The sequence below is a fragment of the Panthera onca genome, chromosome C1 (assembly GCF_046562875.1).
Source record: "Panthera onca isolate mPanOnc1 chromosome C1, mPanOnc1 haplotype 2, whole genome shotgun sequence".
In the NCBI taxonomy this organism is placed as follows: domain Eukaryota; kingdom Metazoa; phylum Chordata; class Mammalia; order Carnivora; family Felidae; genus Panthera; species Panthera onca.
In genome coordinates, this window is record NC_138346.1 from 13,827,562 (window position 1) to 13,847,889 (window position 20,328).

Sequence of the window (20,328 nt, forward strand, 5' to 3'; positions counted from 1 at the left end):
GCTTCAGGGTCATCTTGTGAAGTAGCCACTGTCCATGGAAACTTGTGTTGAGTGGCTTGGGTCTCATGCTCACCCTGCCTCAGCCAGCCTCACACTTCTGTCCCCTCTCTTAACTTTGGGGCAGATCTGGCTTCTGGTTTCTAAAGGTCAATTATTTCCACCTTCCTCCATGGATTCGTAAGAAAGGAAGTTAACAATTTTCTGTTCCAAGTACAAAGAGGGATGGAAGAAAGGAGACAGATTGGTAGATAGGAAACAAGAAACTCTTTTGATTTGCTTTTTCCAATTTTTAAAGGGCTCCTGATTTACTGTTTGACATACTTTAAGAGAGCCTTATCTCGGGCAGAGAAATGTCACTTCCGTGGTTGGACCAGGCCACCGCGGCTCGAACTGCAATCACCAAGCTGAGCCATGTTGTGTTTTTTGTTTTTTGTTTTTTGTTTTTAATTTCACACCCTCACTGTCTTTCATACTGAAGGTAAACTTTTATGAACAGACTCTTTCTGTCAATACGAAAATCCTTGAAACTTGGAGACCTTTGCATTCTAGCTCTGGCTTTCAGAAAGATGGCAAAAGCCACCTCACATGTCCCCAGCTCAAGGAGGGAGTAGAGGATGGGTTGTGACATTTGCACTGAATTTGAATTCATTTCTTGGCATCTTTCCACTCTTGTTTAAGTTAAAGATCGGCTGATTACTACTCTAGGACCTTTGCCATCCTTAATGGTGTAAACCAAGCACATGATAGCTTACATACTTCTTTATTTTCCCAGAGGTGAATGTTCTAGTAAATACACTGAATTCTTTCATCCTATGCTTGCTTAAAAGCTTTCTGTGGCCACCCCCATTGCCTTCAAAACAAAGGGCAAACACCTTAACATTTCCCAAGGGCCTTTCCAAAATCTGGGCTTTGCTCATCTAAAGTTCGTACTCTTCCTCCCCCACCCAATCCCTAACGCTGTCATCACGGGCACCTTCATAGTAAAATACCAGCACAATCCTAAACGTAACATTCTCTCACCCCTCAGACCATTTCCTTCCTTTATTCATTCACCAAATATGTAATATATAATATGTAATAATAGTATATAATACTGACTGTTAAGCATTAATGCCAGAAAGGCGAAGCAGCAGCGATTGGACAGAAATTGCCTGGTTTTAGTGGGGATTACCTTTCGGTCAGATGAATCAGGCAGAAATGAGTAAACAGTTTAACTAACAAGATAATTGGGATTGAAGACCAGTTCTATGAAGAAAATGAGACAGGGCCATGTCATAGAAAAAACGGTGACATTTGAACTGAGTTCTGAATCCCCAAGGAAGACCAACCCCACTAAAACCGGAGGAGGAAAGGAGCATCTCAGGCTGAAGGAAGCTGCTAGAAAGGCCCTGGACAGCTGTGGACAGAGTGGTCAGAGACCAGGTCAGGCCAGGATGAGATAAGGCATTTGCGTCTTGTTCCAAATGCAAGTGGCAAGTGGCAGGCCATGGGTCTGTTTCAAGAAGGAGAAAAACTGGGGCTTCTGGGTGGCTCAGTCGGTTATGCATCCGACTTCGGCTCAGGGCATGATCTCGTGGTTTGTGGGTTCGAGCCCCGCGTGGGGCTCTGTGCTGACAGCTCAGAGCCTGGGGTCTGCTTCAGATTTTCTGCCTCCTTCTCTCTCTGCTCCTTCCCTGTTCTCTCTCTCTCTCTCTCTCTCTCTCTCTCTCTCAAAGGTAAACATTAAAAAATAAATTAACCTTTAAAAATAAATAAATAAAAAGGAGAAAAACTGACTTGGTGTATATTATTGGAAGCTCACCCAGCCTCTGTGTGGACAACAAATAACAGGGTGAAGAGGAAGCTGGGGGACCAGCTGGGAGACAATAGCTCTTAATTAGCAGGTGCTCAAAAGATATTGGATGCCACCTCGTCTGTAGGATCAGGAAATGTCATATCATACAGTTAAATCGTCATTTGTATCAAGCACCTGACAAAAGGAGTTTTGAATATTATTACCATGTAAAACTGTCAGTTTTTGAATTTCTTTAATGTTTATTTATTTTTGAGAGAGAGAGAGAGTGGAGGAGGGGCAGAGAGAGAGGGAGGCATAGAATCCGAAGGAGGCTCCAGGCTCTGAGCTGTCAGCACAGGGTCCGATGCGGGCCTCGAACTCACAAACCGCGAGATCATGACCTGAGCCGAAGTCAGATGCTCAACCGCCTGAGCCACCCAGGTGCCCCTCAATTGTCAGTTTTTGAACAAAATTCAGATAGATTGTCTTCCCTCTTTTCTCCTCTACAGAGTCGGGGTTGACAAGCCATGACTCATGGATGGCCTGCCGCCTGTTTTTGTCTGGCCCACCATGAACAAAGAATGATTTTTATGTTGTTTTTTTATCCTACCTTTTTTTTCCTACACAGAACTGGCTAAATCATTGAAGGAAAAAAAAAAGAATATTTTGTAACCCATGAAAATGCTATGAAATTCAGGTTTTGGTACCTGTAAATGAAGTTGTATTTGAACAGCACGGTGCTGCCCCCTTCTTTTACCCACTGTCAGTGGCTGCGTTTGTGACGCTCGGCAGGATTGCAGCAGAGGTAGAGGGCCCTGAAAGATGTATTATCTGGCCCTTTACAGAAAAAGTTGGGGCGGCCCTGCCATAACAAGCAGAACTGTGTGCATTTGGGAGGTTTCTCACCTCCCCCTCTGTAGAGTGAGACCCTTCTCTCAGTGCCCTCTGCCCCCGTCCACTGCATCCACAGCTCATGTCACATTTCAGGGGTGTTGCCCGCCAACAGGAAGCCCCCGTGCCCCCAGCCGGAGGACCATTTTCCAGGCTCATCCTTGAGCGATGAGTAAGGATTCTCCGGGATGAGCGTGGACCGTTCTCCGCTCACCCAGTGGGACGGGGCAATAGAGTGACCACCCCCACCCCCGGGCATGACAGACTGGAAGGAGTGGGGTGGCTCCCAACTTCCCACCGCCCCCGCTCCAAATGCCCTGAGCCCAGCTGTGCCCTAAGGCCAGGAGAATCCAGCGCGCTTCTGTCTTTCCACCTTAGCAAGCGCCCGCACTTGCAGCAGACCTGATTCATTACTTGGTTTGTTTAATCAATATTTATTCAGCACCCACGAGGCGCTGAATATAGAACAGCACTTCCCAGACAAGCGAGGCTGACAAGAAAAGCCAAATCCGTCTAGTTAAGGAGTGTGCGCCCTAATATGGATGAAACGTAAAGTTGAGAAGAATGCTGGCTTCTTAGGGTGAAGAAATTTCAAGAAACAGGGGCTTCAACGGCTACTTGATGCACCTTAAAGGAGATTGTTTTTCACCAAGGCGGGATTCCTGCAGTTTTTCTCCCTATTCAGTTGCTGGCCCCCACCATCACATCCTTTTTTTGCCTCGATGCCCAAAAGTGGCCTTTAACCAGTCTTCCTGCTTCCTCCTATGCACTCATTTAAAGGAAGCTTTGGAAATACAAATCAGACAGTGAATACCACAGCCCTGGTTCGAACTTTCCAGTGGTTTCCCACAGCCTTCAGAGTCCAAACCAGCTTCTCACCACTGTCCCCGTCACCTGGTGCCTGATGACCCCTGTGCCCTAATCTCCTCGTCCTGTTTCTCTTGGTCACTGCGTGGAAACCTAGCATTTTCTCTGCTCCTTGAACTTGCCAAGCTCATCCCCCCTGTCAGGGCAAGTCTGCTCTTGGCACAACCTGTCCCTGTTTTTCATTCACTTCGGTTCGGATGCTGCCTCTCCAAAGAACCATCCATGATCCCAACCATGCTGTGTCACTCTGTCACATCATCCTTATTACTTGCCTTTTTTTTTTTTTTAATGTTTTATCTTATTTTTGAGGGAGAGACAGGGTGCAGGTAGAGGGAGGGGCAGAGGCAGAGAGAGAGAGGGAGACACAAAATCCAAGCAGGCTCCAAGCTATGAGCTGTTAGCACAGAGCCCACCATGGGGCTCGAACTCAACGAACCGTGAGATCATGACCCGAGCCGAAGTCAGACCCTTGACGAACTGAGCCACCCAGGCACCTCTGATTGCTTGTCTTTATAGCACTTATCACCATCTGGAAAGACTTCAGTTTGCTTTTTTCTCTCCTCTGTCAATTGTTCCTCGCCATTAGGGCGTACCCTCTAGCAGGACAGGGATGTCTTTTTTGATCACTGGGAGACTTCCAGCAACTAAAGTAGCCCTTGGCACAAAGCAGGTGGAAAACGAATATTTATTTCATGAATTATCATTCAGAAACCTGTAGGTTATTATTTTCAAACATAACTGGAATCCTTTGAATACCTGTGGGAACCAGAAGTCCATTGCGAGACGAAATTTGAGAAGAAAGAGGTTGAAGCAGTTGGCTTTGCTTGATGATGAGGAAAGTGATCATTAGTATGATCACTTTCCTCTTCGTATGATCACTTTCCTCTTCGACACAAGACAATATATCCCCGTAAGGAAACAGCCCTAAGGTCATGGTCCCCTCCTGCAGGGGCTCATTCTGTCTGATACAGTGCCTGCCACATAGCCACCATCAACACAGCCTAATTTCCTCCGTGTCGCCCTTCACGTACTTGCTTTCTGTTCCTAGGCATGGGAGAAATCAGTATGTACCTGTGTTTCAAGTACCCAACAGTGTCGGGCTCGTGGGCGTTCGGTGAAGATTACTGAACCTTGAACCAAAATCATCTTCTTCCTGGTGAAGGGGCTGTGGTAGAGGCATTTTGCTGTATCTGGGCACGTCAAGTGCGTGGGTTCTGGGAGCAGGCAGTGTGTTCAGTGTGATCTTCAGAACTTTTTGCATCCTAATGAATCACTAAGAATAAGCAGTCTAGATGCATGTGTTAACGCATTCATTGCAAAAACATGAGCTCCTTCACTCACTGGATTGGCTACTCTTGCTTTTCTCCCCTTTCTTTTGGAAGCACGTCGTGATAGAAACTCGAGACCAAAAAGCGAGGCACTTAGTCACCAAATTGTGGCTTCGTGACACAGGCAAAGGGAGGAAGGAAGGAACACAGGAGCTAACAAACAGTTTCAAGGGCACAGTGAATCATACCGTGGAGTGATTCAGTGTGAGGGGAGACCGATTAAACAAAAAAAAAAAAAATAGGAGAACAAAAAATGAGAAAGCCAGAAATGAGTATCTTGCTGAGTAACAGATACAGACAGGCTGCAGTGGAATCACTTCTGGCTGTAGAAAACCTTCCATGAGAAAATTCAGAGGTCTGAAAAGTAGCCCGCCGTGGAAGGCTGTGCGATCACACCCGGGCTTCAATACCGCCCATGCTGGACAAACTGCTCTATGTCAACCCGGCTTCATGGCCCGCCTTCTGGGAAGTAAGCTGCATATATCAAGGGTGCAGATACGAACAAGAAGCCTTGCTGACGCTTGGGAGGTTACGCCTTTGACCCCGGGCAGTGCCATTTTCAAAGTCGGAGGTCTATGTTGCGCACGTGAGACAGCGGGCCGAGAGAGTTACATGATCCCCTCAAATCTCCTCTTCATCTCACTCGTTCGGAATTAGTGTCTCAGGGCTCCCCAGTGCCACCCGCAGGGCTCGTTGGCTTACTGTCATGACCCAGTGAATTGTGAGTTCTTAACATACCAATGGCTTGTCCTTTTCACAGTATGTTTTTAACTATAAAAAGCAACTGTGTGTGGGGACTTCCGTACTCAAACCACATGGGTCATATTGGTGACAGGAAGTAGAAGGGCCTTCAAATCTTTTAAACTGAAAAGCAGAAAGGTCCTGTGTTGTGTTTTTTTTCCTTCTTCTTCTTCTTCTTGTTTCTCTTACTGAGACCCAGCTTAACATTTTATAGGACTCTCAATCTCCTTTTTAATCCTCGGCTTCTGAGCCTGAAAAGCAGGCTTTAAATGGCTCACAGCATTCATACCAGAACACTGTAATTGCCATTTAAAAGCTAAGTAATAGTCTTTGTTGAACTAGGTTATTTCTAAATTCTAATATTCCTCCCGTTTATAAGCTAATGAGGCTGAGATTTGCAAAAGGCTCTTGTTCAAGGATGCAGAGCAACTGTGAGGACAGAAATCAAACATGAGCACTTTGACTTGCTGTTAGCATTTCTGTCTACCCAGCATGCTTTTGGCCAGCTGCTTCTTAGAAAAATAAGGTGCACGCTTCGGGGAAGTTTTAACTCCTTGAATCCCACAATGGGTGACATTAGAAAAGTGGTATGGTAGTGAAGAATTCTGGAGTGGTTCAGTAAGAATATGTGAGGACTTCTCTGGGCTTGATCGAACTAGGAACATATACACATAAAGTACACGGAAAGACTTATACACGAATATTCATAGCACCATTATTTATAAGACCGCAAGGGGGAAACAATGCATATATATGTCCATCAACTGATGAATGAATAAATATAGTGTGGTATATCCACACAATGGAGTATTACTCAGCCATTAAAAAAAAATTAAAGACTGGTTCATACTCTAACATGGACGAAACTTGAAGCCATTATGCTAAGTCAAAGAAGCCGAATACAAAAGAGCACATATGGTACGATTCCAATTGCATGAAATGTCCAGAATAGGCGAATCCAGAGAGACAGAAAGTTAATAGCTGCCAAGGGCTCAGGAGAAAGACGAAGAGGAAGTAATTGCTAATAAATATGGGGTTTCTTTTGGGGGTAATGAAAATATTCTAAAATCAAATAATGATGATGGTCACACAGCCCTGTGAATATATAGAAAACCACTGAACTCTACACTTTAAAAGGGTGAATTTAGGGCACCTGGGTGGCTCAGTCAGTTAAGCATCTGAGTCTTGATTCCGGCTCTGGTTGTAATCTCACAGTTGTGAAATAGAGCCCCACAAAGGGCTCCATGCCGAACGTGGAGGCACTTGGGATTCTCTTTCTCCCTCTCCTTCTGCCCCTTCTCTCTCTTTCAGAGTAAATAAACATGTAAAAGGGTGAACCTTATGGCATGTCAATTATATCCCAACAACACTCGTGAGTTCCAGCCCTGCATCAGACTCGGTGCTGGCAATGCAGAGCCTGCTCGGGACTCTCTCTCTCTCCCTCTCTCTCTGTCCCTCCCCTGCTTGTGCTTTCTCTCTCCCAAAATAAATAAACTCAGAAACAATGTTTTAAATAAAAGGAACAAATTAAAAAACAATACAAAACATGGGAAAATATTTCATATATTGTTTTATTTTATTCCCAAAGCAGATTTGACGTGGCTTGCTTACAGACCAGCAATATATACATATATATTGGCTGAATTAATCACCAGCAGAGCTTTTGGGTCTAAAATATTCTACAGTTGAGCTGTGGACTTCATATATGATACAGACAGTAAATTTTATAGTTCAGAGACGAGAAAATGTGCACTGGATGAATTAGAGAAGATTTTCAGAAAGAGCTGGCACCTATACTAAGCCTGAGGTTAAGAAAGAGTGAGGAAAGTAAAGGAGAGGGGAGGGGAGGGGAGGGGAGGGGACGGGAAGGAAGGGAAGGGAAGGGAAAGGAAGGGAAGGGAAGGGAAGGGGAGAGGAGGAAGAGACCGCATAATAAGGCTAGTGCAGGAATATGTCTGCAGCAGAAGAAGGAATGTGAGCAGGCATATTAATGATGTGTGGCGGGTTGGCTTGTGTCTTAGGCCATTGCTTGTCACGGGGCCACGTGTGCAGGCCTCACACCAAGCAGGCTTCTTCCCTGTGCCTCCTTGGAAAGAGAACTCAGACCACAGCCTCTGAGTCCTTGCCAAGGGGAGGTCCTGGTGCGATAAGTATGTTGTTGGAGCACGGTGTTCTGTGAGTGCTCACATTCTTGCATATGTAAAATGTTTCGTCCTAACGTCCTCCAGAGAGGAGGCAAGACACGTTGTGGAGCCTGGAAAATAAATCACGGAAAAAGAAGGGAAGTGACTTGCTCAGTGATTAGCTAATCCAAGGGTAAAAAAAAAAAAAACAAAACCTAGAACCAGGTCTCCAAACTTCCCTACTTCTATTCTTTTTTTTTTTACTTTTCAATGTTTATTTACTTTTTGAGAGAGGGAGAGTGAGGGAGAGGGAGAGAGGGAGAGGGAGAGTGAGAAAGAGAGCATGAGGTGGGGAGGGGCAGAATGAGAGGGAGACATAGAATCCAAAGCAGGCTCCAGGCTCTGAGCTGTCAGCACAGAGCCCGACGCGGGGCTCGCACCCACCAGCCATGAGATCGTGACCTGAGCTGAAGTCGGACGCTCAACCGACTGGGCGACCAGGCACTTCCCTACTTATATTCTTAAATACTGTGATAGGTAAAGTCTCAACGCTTGACTTGCCTGGATGGTAACAACTGTCCAGCGATGGGGAGCTGCTCACTTTTTGTGCGTTTCCCATACACTTTAACTGCAGCAAAACAAGAAGGACCTTCCCCCCTAAAGCACAGGGAATAAGTAATGGGAATAAAGACACAGCATAGGGAATATGATCGGTGGTGTTGTAATAGTGTAGTATGGTGACAGACGGTAACTAAGGTGAGCATAGCCTAATGTATAGACTTGTCCGGTCTCTATGTTGTACGCCTGAAACTAATGTCTGTTGTGCATCACCTTAACTCATATTAAAAAATAAATGAATGAGGGACACCCGGGTGGCTCAATTGGTTAAGCCTTCAACTTCAGCTCAGGCCATGATGTCATGGTTCGTGAGTTCGAGCCGCGCGTCGGGCTCTGTGCTGACAGCTCGGAGCCTGGAGCCTGCTCCGCATTCTGTGTCTCTCTCTCTCTGCCCTCCCCCCACTTGTGCTCTCTCTCTTTCTCTCTCTCAAAAATAAATAAACATAAAAATGTTTTTTAAAAGTAAGATAAATGATCGAAGAGGGAATTATTGGTAGGGGGGCACAACAAAGGTGTTAAAGTGATATTCTCATGTACTTAAAAAAAAATAAAACAAAATCATGACAACACTCTTCTGAAAGTGGTACAAAATGTTTTTCAAGCAACTAATGTAGGATAAGTATCTACTAGAATATAAGGCCGTATCGGTGTCTTAATCTGAGAAATTTAGGTGAAGATCATTTTTAAACACGTGCTTAGCTTGGAAGGTATTGGGAAATGTTTGTTAATAGACTTTATTGTAAGACTTGTCGAATTCTCAAGCTCAGACTGATTAATTACTATAAACAGCATCATTTTTGCTCTCTTTTTTGAGCAGCTGGGATCTATAGTACTGTCAGGAAGCTTTGCTCAGGCCCAGGATAGGAAAAGCAGCCTCATTTTTTTTTTTTTAGACTTTGACCCGTGGCTTTTGGCCAATTGCGAAATGGCCGTGATGTGCTTAGAATGAAGTCTTCTGTGGTCATTTTAGCCAGCAGAATGGTGGCTGTGACAAAGCCACAGAGACTACCCACTAAAGAGTGGAAGGAACCAGAAAGTGACAGGGCTGTCGTCGAAGATGTCTGAATAGCATGGACCTGAAATTATAAACACAAGCCTGCATGCCTCATTTCATAAATAAAATGACAGTTCATGTTTCCAAATGCCTAATCTCTGGACAGTAGGCCCCTTATAAAACTCTACCACCAAAAGAGGACTGCGGCTCAGTTCCAGTGCTGTCTCAGATCCGTTTCATGCAACTGAGCTCTACTAATTGTCAAGCAGAAGGTTTAGAAAAGAGAACAGGAAGTCTGCTGTGGCCAAGGCAATTTGTAGTGGTCTGAAAGCATCTAATTCTCAGAAAAGAAATTCTTTGTAACCATATTAATCCCCTTAACAAATATGACTGCATACTTCACTTTTTATTTGATGAATTTATTTTTGCTTCAGTGGAGACGCATTAAGGAAATAAGACATCAGTAGAAGTGCCACAGTTCTGAAAGCTGAAACTTTATGGAGGCTCTCTGCTTTTTCAGCCACATGTTCCAGTATCACAACAAAATATAGCTGAGATCAATAGCATGTCACAGGCGTTCATTACATGTGCATTTCTTTTCTTATACCTTGTGTATTCTGTGCAAGGGATTAGATGTACAGTAAGTCCATGCAAGTTGTAAAATAACGTTTTAGATTTAACACATGGTTACGTGAGGGTGATTCAGCCCCAGTTGTCTTATTAAGAATCAACATGAGGGGTGCCCGGATGGCTCAGTCGGTTAAGCATCCGACTTCGGCTCAGATCTGATCTCACCGTTTGTGGGTTCGAGCCCCGCGTCGGGCTCTGTGCTGATAGCTCAGAGCCTGGAGCCTGTTTTGGATTCTGTGTCTCCCTCTCTCTCTCTGACCCTCCCCCACTCGCACTCTGTGTCTTTCTCTCTCAAAAATAAATAAACGTTAAAAAAAACCAAAGAACATGATTTCATAACTGGAGGTCATCAGGAATCACTCATAGCCATTGTACACATGATTATACACATGATTATAAAGTTTTTATAAATCCCAACTTGAGTGAATTTCCAATCTCATACATTACGTATGTATTATGTATTGGGGCTCTATTTTTACTACAAGTAGCTATGTGACCATTATTACTTGAATCCTGAGTCCATATCCAGAAATTGACCATTAAAGAAAACAAAAAATTTCTTAAGCCAGTTCAGTATCCTGACTGTATTATACCAGAAAGCAGTGATCTTAGTGGGGCACTGGGTATAAATAACTTCCTAAGAAATTTACATTTGAGCCGTGTTACTCTGCTTTCCATCAGACTTGGAATATTTTAGAGCAGCTGTTACTACTTTTTTAAAAAACAAGAAACCAATAAGAGACTGCATGGGATAATGAGAAAAAGGAATAATATTTTGCTTTTTTGTATAAAAAAATGTATTCTAAAATAATGACTGAAATATAAAATTTTTTTAATTAGAGAAAAAAATTCCTGATCTTGCCAGTAGATATATATAATGTTCCCTGTAAACACCAAGCCGGTGACACTGTGTATCTGAGAATTATCTACCCAAACAGGAAACAAGTTACACCCAGATAATTGAAATCCCGCAATGATCTGGAAAACTCAATTTAGGTATGGATTTTAATCTTTTACTCCAGACTTCCAGTAGAGTGTATGTACTGTTTACCTTCTAACAGAGTGCACAACATATAAGAAGCAACTTGAAAGAGGGAACCCAAAAGGAATCAAAAATGTAAAATCTAAATAATACTAAGTCCTAAATCGGCCCTATCGTACTTCACGTGGGTGTATCTGCAGTTGGCTTGATTGGTAGCCATGGCCTCAGAGAACTTCTACACCCTGTTCACACAACTGCAGTGACATCCTGGGGCAGATGCATGGATCAGGAGAGCTCCGTCTACACTGCATTTTAGGATGAGCATTGAATTTTGTCCTAGGATGTATCTAGAACTTTGTTTCCTCATTATTTTTTATCCTCTGATTTTGTCGGGCTCACATGACACTCTTCCTCTTTCGCAGCGTCCAAACTATGCACATGAAGGCACACACACACACACTCACACAGCATACCTGTGCACAGACATGCATGTGGTCACATGCCGCACACACACACCACACGCTCACTGACACAACGTATGCACACTCAAACACAGCACACCATCATCCATCATCCTCATGCACACGCACAGACACGCTCGTGCACTACACCTAATCACACACGCTCACGCAGACACGCACACACATATGCACAGAACCCACACATCCCGATTCACACACACTCAACACATTCGACAAACAAGTATTTAAATGCCCCACTGGACACTGAGGTTAGAGCAGTGAACAAAAGAGATCAAAGCTCTTGCCCTCATGGAGCTTATATTAAGAGCGAAGAAAAAGGAGGGTTTGAAGAAAATACGAGTCTGGGACTAGAAGAACAGGTATGATGCTGCCCTTGGTGGTAGAGCTTGTCACAGAAGCCGTGCTCTCGGAGGACCCCATTCCCTGGACCCCTTTCCTACCCGTCTTCTCCAAAACTAAGGAGGGGTGTTGGGAATCTCATCTGTTTCATTAATGAGTCTAGGGAAAATGCCCTTCATCTAGAACAATTCAAAGGAACTTTAGGTTGTGCTTTAGAAACTCTGATGAATCATTTGTGGATTTGGAGATATACAAAAGGAAAGACCCCAGCTGTTTGGTGCCATGGATGTGAACAGACTGGTCACCCCAACGCTTCTGGAAAGCCACGGAGTGCAGACTAAAGAAAGCTGGTGGCTGGTGATGGAAAGTCACCGTTTTTAGGGTGTCTCATACTTCCCCCAGCTTGATGGAGCTGAGGACTATATGTCATGTAAAGAGGAAACAATCTATGAAATCCTGTTTTGGACATCTTATTACTTTTTATGTCTGTTCATTTACTGCAAAGTCGTTTGTTGAGCATTGAAGTTGAAAACATTTTGTTTATTTTAACAAAAATAAAGACACCAAGAACATGAGTCTTTTTCCTCAAGATCCAGGTTTACTGAACATCCTTTCTTTCTTCTCACCCCTAAAATGGTGGCTACACACACACACACACACACACACACACACACACACTCAGAGCTTCTAAAAAAGGTTAAATTTACCTTGTGGAATCTCGAGAAACTATTTACAATAGGATTAAAATACTGATGCTTTTGTAAGGTTTCTCTTTCACTTCAACTGTGTCTCGGGATTCACAACAACAAAAGATACAATAGAAATAAGCTAGGCAAAATATATAGATGCCCCAACTTTTGTTCCCTGCAGGGAAGTGAAAGAGCTTTACGCGATGAGCCTCTGTGATAAACCAGTACTTGTAAGGATGCTGGCAGAGGCAATCTCAGGGAGGTTTGGCTTCTGTCTCCTAGAGATGTAAATTTCTCTGTCTCCTTTTACTGTCCGATGCTAAGATCTAAAGCACTTTTCTATTGGGTTTTCGGTAGGGTGGTCTACTCAGTGCTTCCAGGTTGGAGAGCTTCATTTCTTTTCATTGTTCTCCCCAGACGGCCACCGTGTCTTGGGATATCCGCACACTGTACTCAACGGTACCCGAAGACGCAGAACACAAAGCAGAAAATTTGCTGGTGAAAGAGGTAAATGCAATGATTCCCATCCTTTACTTTATAAACTCTGTTTTCTCCTGGGGTGGGGGGGGGGGGGCTCCACACAGCTCCCTTTTATTATTGTCTTCCTCTCCTTTTCAGTATAGAATTCCAGATGCGATGATGAGCTGTTCCTTTTCAGCCCTCATCATGTCTAGATTCTTTCCATTCTCCTGTTAATTATGTTTCGTTGTGTGGTGACTCTTTAAGTTTGGGGCTTTTTTTTCCTTTTGTTTTTACTTCCCTTAAAATCGTCACATTGAGAAATATTTGTGTGTTCTTAACAGAGGATAATTTTATTTTGCTTACCTAGACTGACTTGTGGGAAAGGCCACCATATGTGAGAATTTTGGATAACAGAGTTTCTATGTTAAGAGATACATTTTTTTTTTCAAGTACTAACTATGGAAATAGTTAATGGTAAAACCCTGTGGCTATGATAAAAACCTTTTGGTAAAGCATTTGTTTGCATTCTGATGATATAAGAGAGGCCTACAACCTTGCTCCTTCTTCTGAGCAGACTAAGGGATGCTTTAGGGCAGCTACTTAAAAGATATTGGTTGAATGAATAAATGAAGCTAGCCCTTCCTTTACAGAAAATGCAATGAGAAAATTCAGCACAGGCCAAATAGAATCCTGAGAGAAAACGGTGTATCCCCAATTAGGATTTAGTTTAATAACAAAACCTTTTCTCAGCTCTCAAACATATGTGTATGAATATAAGCTAGCTTTATTAGCATACATATCAATCTGTATTAATCATGCACATTTTATGTTATACTATTCAGTCCAAATCCTTTGCCATAGATTTATTTATGAGTTTTTTTCCAATTCCATATTTATTTCCCAAAGTTTACATTAAATTACACTACCTTCTAAGGAGTTAAAAGAAAAAAGGAAAAAGTGCAGGTTCAGATAACATCAGGATATCTGAGTATGCTATTTTCACATTGACTGATAAAAATAATATATGTGACATCAGTACCATAATATTTTTTTTACAGTCACCTTAGAGGAAGTCTTTTTTTTTTTTTTAAGTTTATTTATTTTTGACAGAGAGAGAGAGTGCGAGCATGAGCTAGGGAGGGGCAGAGAGAGAGGGAGACACAGAATCTTAAGCAGGCTCCAGGCTCTGAGCTGTCAGCACAGAGCCCGACACAGGGCTTGAACCCACGAACCGTGAGATCATGACCTGGGCCAGAGTCGGACACTTAACCGACTGAGCCACCCAGGCACCCCCTTAGAGGAAGTCAATATCTGGTAGGACATCACAGTTTAAAAAAGAGTTGGCAAATCATTTTCTACACCAGAAAATCAGAATCACTGAGACAAGGTCTAGTAACATTCTTCAGTAAATATGTAAATATGTGTTAACTTAGGTAGGATTTGAAACATTTATGCTCCTGAATTCCTTACCAGGAATATTCAACCAATTCTTCTTGAATGTTCTTCCGTAAAATATTGCACTTTTGGGTAAAAATCTTCAGCTTGTTGTTAAATTTATTTCCAAGAACTTTATAGCTTTGTTGAAAATGTGAGAATTTGTTAAATCCAGTTCCTTTTTTTGCTTTACATTGCTGATGTTAAAAAAAAATAAAATAAAAAAACTGTTGGGGCACCTGGGTGGCTCAGTCGGGTGAGCATGGGACTTCGGCTCAGGTCATGATCTCACAGTTTGTGGGTTCGAGCCCCTCGTCAGGCTCTGTGCTGACCTCTTGCTCAGAGCCTGGAGCCTGCTTCAGATTCTGTGTCTCCTTCTCTCTCTGCCCCTCCCTCGCTCGCGCTTTGTCTCACTCTGTTTCTCAAAAATATATCAATGTAAAAAAATTTTAAAAAATGAAAAACTGTGGCTTTTGAATATATATGGCTACCTCACTAATCTTCCTTATCCTAATAGTTCTTTGTAATGTTAATTTTTGTTTTCATTCGTTTTTCCTTTATTTTATTTTTTTGCACATAGAAAGACACCATTTATCATTCTTATTTGACGTTTAAGTGTGTAGTCATATCATCTGCAAACAATTAAGATCGTCCTAGTTCCTAATAACTGTATACGTTTTTTGTTAATTCTTGCCTCATTTTATTATCTGATATCCCTGAAACCAGGGATTGAATAATAATGCTCATGTTGGGCATCCTATCTTTTTTCTTTTTTTCTTTTTTTCTTTTTTTTTTTTTTTGAGAGAGAGAGAGAGAGAGAGAGAGAGAATGCATTCGGTGCAGGTGCAGAGGAAGAGGGAGAAGGGGAATCTTAAGCAGGCTCCGTGGTCAGTGCAGAGCCCAAAGCAGGGCTCGATCTCACAACGGTGAGATCATGACTTGAACTGACATCAAGAGTCATAGACTTAACCTCTGAGCCCCCCAGAGGCCCCCATCCTGTCTTACTTTTGGTTTTAGGGATAGGCCTTTAGTATCTCTGATGCTCTCTTACCCCTTGAATTTAGCTCTGTGATCTGCAGGATCCATATTTGTATTTCTGGTGTAAACTTTCTTATTCAAATTGTATTATTACCTTAATACTCCATTCAAATTGCGAGTATTTTATTTCATGTTTTTGCTTTTATATTCATGAGTGAAATTATCTCTAGTTCTCTTCCCTCACTTTGGTATTAAAGAAAATGCTAGCTTAAAAACATTGTGACGCTCTCCATCTTTTTCCATTTTATTCCATTCTGGAATAAAAAAATAAATCCGTGAAATGAAATAGGGTATCTAGAAATATATCCAAGTAAATACGGTTACATACCAACTGACAAATTATGGCACTTCAAATTCTCAAATATCTCTCAGGTTAGACAATTTCATGAATACCACTTGGTTATTCATTCTGGATGAGAATAAAGTTAGGACTCCAGGTCACATTAACGTAAAAATTAACTCCAAGTGGATAGAAACTATTTAAATTTTAAAAACAAAAATATTAAAACTACAGGAAAACATTTTAAGTGGAAATTTAGGGGAAACAGATTTAAGCAAATAAAAAATTTGCATTTCTATATGATTAATGGTACCATAAATAAAGTCAAAAGAAAACATTTAATCAGAGCAATTATTTGCAACTCTTTATATCTTTTGTGACACATGCACACATTCCTAATTTTCAAACTCTTACAAAGTAATACGAAGATAATAACACAAGAAAATATAAGCAAAAGACAGGAGCACACAGTTCAAAGAGAGGGGCACAAAAAGTTGCCAGCTTCACTTACAGTCATGAAAATGTAAATTAAAACAAATATGATGTATGAAACTTGAATGAAGAAAAATTTTAAGATGAGTAATACTTAGTGACAGTGGGAATATGGGAAATAAACATTATCATACAGTGTTTATAATACTCACATATCTGTAACCTTTGAGATGTAATTCTGTAATTCTTTTTTGTAAAGTTTATTTATTTATTTTGGGAGAGAGAAAGAGCATGAGTGAGGGAGGGGCAGAGAGAGAGGAGAGAGAGAGAATCTCAAATAAGTTCGTCACTGCCAGCACAGAGCCCCACGTGGGGCTCAAACTCACAAACCATGAGATCATGACCTGGGCCGTAACCAAGAGTCAAGTAAGCTTACTGACTGAGCCACCCAGGCCCCCAGATGTAATTCTAATGTACCTTTTAAGTAGTGCATATACATATGTAACATGTGTGTTATTAAAAAAACACTAGAGCATAAAAGTATAATTACAGGGTTAAGTATTGTTGCACTGACCAAATTGTAATATCAGTTGGTAAGAGTGGGGTTGAATAAATTTTGGCACATCTGTATTTTAAAATAATATGTAACCAATAAAAATTAGATGTATTTATTTTATTTCTAATTTTTTTTAATGTTTTATTTTTGAGAGAAAGAGAGAGCTAGTGAGGGAGGGGCAGAGAGAGAGAGGAAGTCACAGACTCTGAAGCAGCCTCCAGGATCTGAGCTGTCAGCACAGAGCCTGTCACGGGGCTCGAACCCACGAACCGTGAGATCATGACCTGAGCTGAAGTCGGATGCTTAACCGACTGAGTCACCCAGGTTCTCCCAAGTTAATACATTTATATGTACGTAATTTGGGGGCACCTGGGTGGTCCAGTCGGTTAAGCATCTGACTTCAGCTCAGGTTTGATCTCGCGATTCATTAGTTCGAGCCCTGCCTCAGGCTCTGTGCTGGCAGCTCGGAGCCTGGAGCCTGCTTCAGATTCTGTGTCTCCCTCTCTCTCTGGCTCTCCCCCACTCACTCTCTCTCTCTCTCTCTCTCTCTCTCTCTCTCTCTCTCAAAAACAAATAAACAATAAATAAATAAATAAATAAATAAATAAATAAATGTATTAGCTTGGATGCCCATGATATGTTGTTAAGAGAAAAAAGTAAGTTACAGAATATATACTATGATATCTTGAAGGTATAAAACCTGTAAGTATATACATAAATATGGCTTATTTATATAAGCCTTAAAAAAGTATGAAAAATGTAGAATAAACTCATAACATTGGTTATGTCACAAGTTTGGGATTGTAAGGGGAAGAGAGGAAATTGGCTCTCAGTTTATATGTTCTATACTGTGTTACAAGGGCATTTTTGTGGTGAAAAAATATTTTGTGAAAAAATTACTGGAAATACATCTTCAAATGCTCTCAGAATTGGAAGCCACCCAAGTGTCTCTTGTAAAATTGTCTCCAAACGTTAAAATCCAACCTTATTCTGAGAGCTGCAAGTCGCCTTAAAGACCATATCAGATTCTTTTTTTATTATTATAATTTGACTTTGATAATGAAAATGTCATATGGAATGATCAAAATCCCTTATGCATTTCACTTTATGAGTCCAACCACTGGGCTTGTCTGCCTGTCATAGAAGCCAGTTAAGTTCATCTGATACAGTCCATTCATAATCACTTGTAATAAAACTACTGTGGATTTATAAACATCTCCACGATTTTAGGGACTATTCATGTCATGATCTTTTTACCTCTTTCTGGGTGCATTGGGGATTTGTCTATTTCCAGGTTTCCAGCAGTCTGTTTTAGGCTGTGAAAAACTTGCTCTCACATGAATCAGGGATTCTTAGCCCTCTGCTCTGGGTTGTCTGCTCCCCGAGGCTTTGAGACCTTGGATTTGGTGGCCAGCCTGCTAATGCCCTTGCCTCTTCCCACCTGCTTGTTTTATTATCTGGTATGCCTTCGTGGTGGGCCCCATGAGCTTAAGTCCTAAATCTCAGGATGATTCAGAAGCGCCACCCCCAATCTCTGGATCCAGCCAAGGTGTCAGGTTTAGCCACTTTCCAAGGAAAAGGCAGCCTAAAAAGAAGATGAGTACAACACTGGAGACTTCTAAGGCTATTCTGGGGGTTTCAGATGTCTTTAGTTTTGTCATTGCTCTCCTGAACTTCTGTACCACGACTTCAAATGGCCAGGTTGACCCCCTTTATTTCTGTAGTTCTCTGAGAATGTCAACTTCGGTGGAGAACAGAACAGGTTGGCCACAAACTCTGACAGTGTCTTGTTATTTCCCCTGGGGTGAAATTTCTTCCCGTTAACTTTGTGCCTACCTTTCAACTACTTGCAGCCTGGGGTTATTCCTCCATTTCTAACTTCCACCCGCAGCTTCTCCTTTCTCCTAAGAACTGCTCCAAAGAGAAGTCAAGTACAGTGTCTTTTACCGTAGATCCCAGGTATCTGTCGTACTTTTTGTGTTGCACGTCTCAGGACAGAGCATTTATCTGGGTAACGTAAATGACTCGTTATATTGTTCTCAACTGCATGGATCTAAAGTAGAGAAAAGAAAAGAAAAGAAAGAAGAGGAAGCCTGGGAAGAAACTTTTTCTTTTTTTTAACCTGAGAATTTTTTCTGCGTCACTAGCTGTGAAAACTGCCATAGCTTGCTTGTTTTAAGGATATAAAATAAAGGGAAGCCTGTACTTATAGGGTCGGAAGAAGAGAAATCCCAGTTACAAATACCACGTGATGGTGGTAGAACATGAATACCCAAGCCTGGAGACAGCAAATAAAAAGAAAGGGTCACCAGAAAGCTGGGTTAAGACTGAGAAATGACCTCAGAGAATTCCGCTGGCCAAAAGTCTTGACCACGGTAGGGAATAGCAGCTAACGTTTATTGACTACTTTCTTCGTGCCAGATACACTTCTAAGACCTTTCTTTACTTGCAGTAATTATAAGCAGATGCTACAGCAGCAGCAACCTTGTAACGATGAGGCAACTTTTAGGGAAAGATTAAGCAGGTGTTCGGCGTCATACAGGTGGGAAGAGACAGAGCCAGCATATCCCCACCCTTGCTGTCTCCCTGCAATGGCTTCTGGCCTCTTAACCTTGACAGTAAGTGCCCGGAGGATGCTTTACTAAGGCTGCCCTCTGGAAGGAACACGTCCCTCAGTCTTCTCCCTGGCAATCCCGCCCCAGTTTTGTCTGGGTGGCTCTGATGCATACAGTTATTGGCCCGCACTTTGAGAAATATCGGCTGTATTTTCGAAACCAGATTAAGCCAGCACTGAAAGGGATTCCTTGACGTTTTGGAGAAACACGTGTTTCCCTTACCGCCGCTGCTGCATCGGGCGAAGCAGCCTTTGTGGTCCTCCCTTGCACTAGATGCCCTGTGGCTCCCCACGGGGTGGCAAGGACAAATACTGTGGTTGCTAGGCAGCAGGCTGGCACGAATCTAATTTAAACACATCCAGTTCAATACTAATTTGGAATGATCTCGCACTTCGCTCTGTTTTGACAATTCTCGGCTCCTTTTGAAAGGCAGCGAGCCTTCTTTTCTTTTTTTAATCTTGAATGACTTCATCTGTTTTCATAGGAGTTTCAATAAAATGAACGGTCTGTCCCTCTTCTGGTTTATCGGCTGTTAATCCTCTCCCCTATCTCGTCAATGTAAGGCTAACTGTTCCCCACGCAAGAGTGCAGGCTTATTTCCCCATGCAGCAGAGAACTTCACAAAGTTATGAGAAATTAAACATCAAGCCACAGTTGAGCAAAATGCACATCTATGTATACTTTTGAGCCCTACCTCGATTTACAGCCTAGAAAACAGGTTCCGAATGATTAAGCTGCTCCACTTCACATAGAGCCATAATTAAGCCTCTGGTCTCTCTGACCCTCAGGCTCCGTGCCCTGACCCACTTGGCTCCCTCTGACTGTTTGAGAAATTCCTTTAAACCATGAAATTAATAGCCTGACCTGATGTGGACATTTCCACTGTTCACAAGGGAACATGCCCTTCATTTTGATAAACATTTAACTTTTCTACCTCAGTTTCTTTATCTCTAAACCAGCATATTCATTACTCCAATGCTGTGTTTCTAAAAATAAATACAGCAATGATATGAAAACACTTGGAAAATCACAACTGGGGAGCACTGCCTTTAT

At 42.2% G+C, this 20,328-nt stretch overlaps 1 protein-coding gene across 11 annotated transcripts in view; it reads left to right on the forward strand.

Moving 5' to 3' along the window:
* Positions 1 to 20,328, forward strand: part of DOCK10 (dedicator of cytokinesis 10) — a 266,571-nt gene that overhangs the window by 113,146 nt on the left and 133,097 nt on the right. For all 11 annotated transcript variants that reach the window (XM_078450838.2, XM_078450840.2, XM_078450839.2 and 8 more), the window contains exon 3: positions 12,876 to 12,965. In XM_078450838.2, the coding sequence (XP_078306964.1) occupies positions 12,876 to 12,965 (90 nt within the window). The remainder of the gene's footprint in view (positions 1 to 12,875; positions 12,966 to 20,328) is intronic.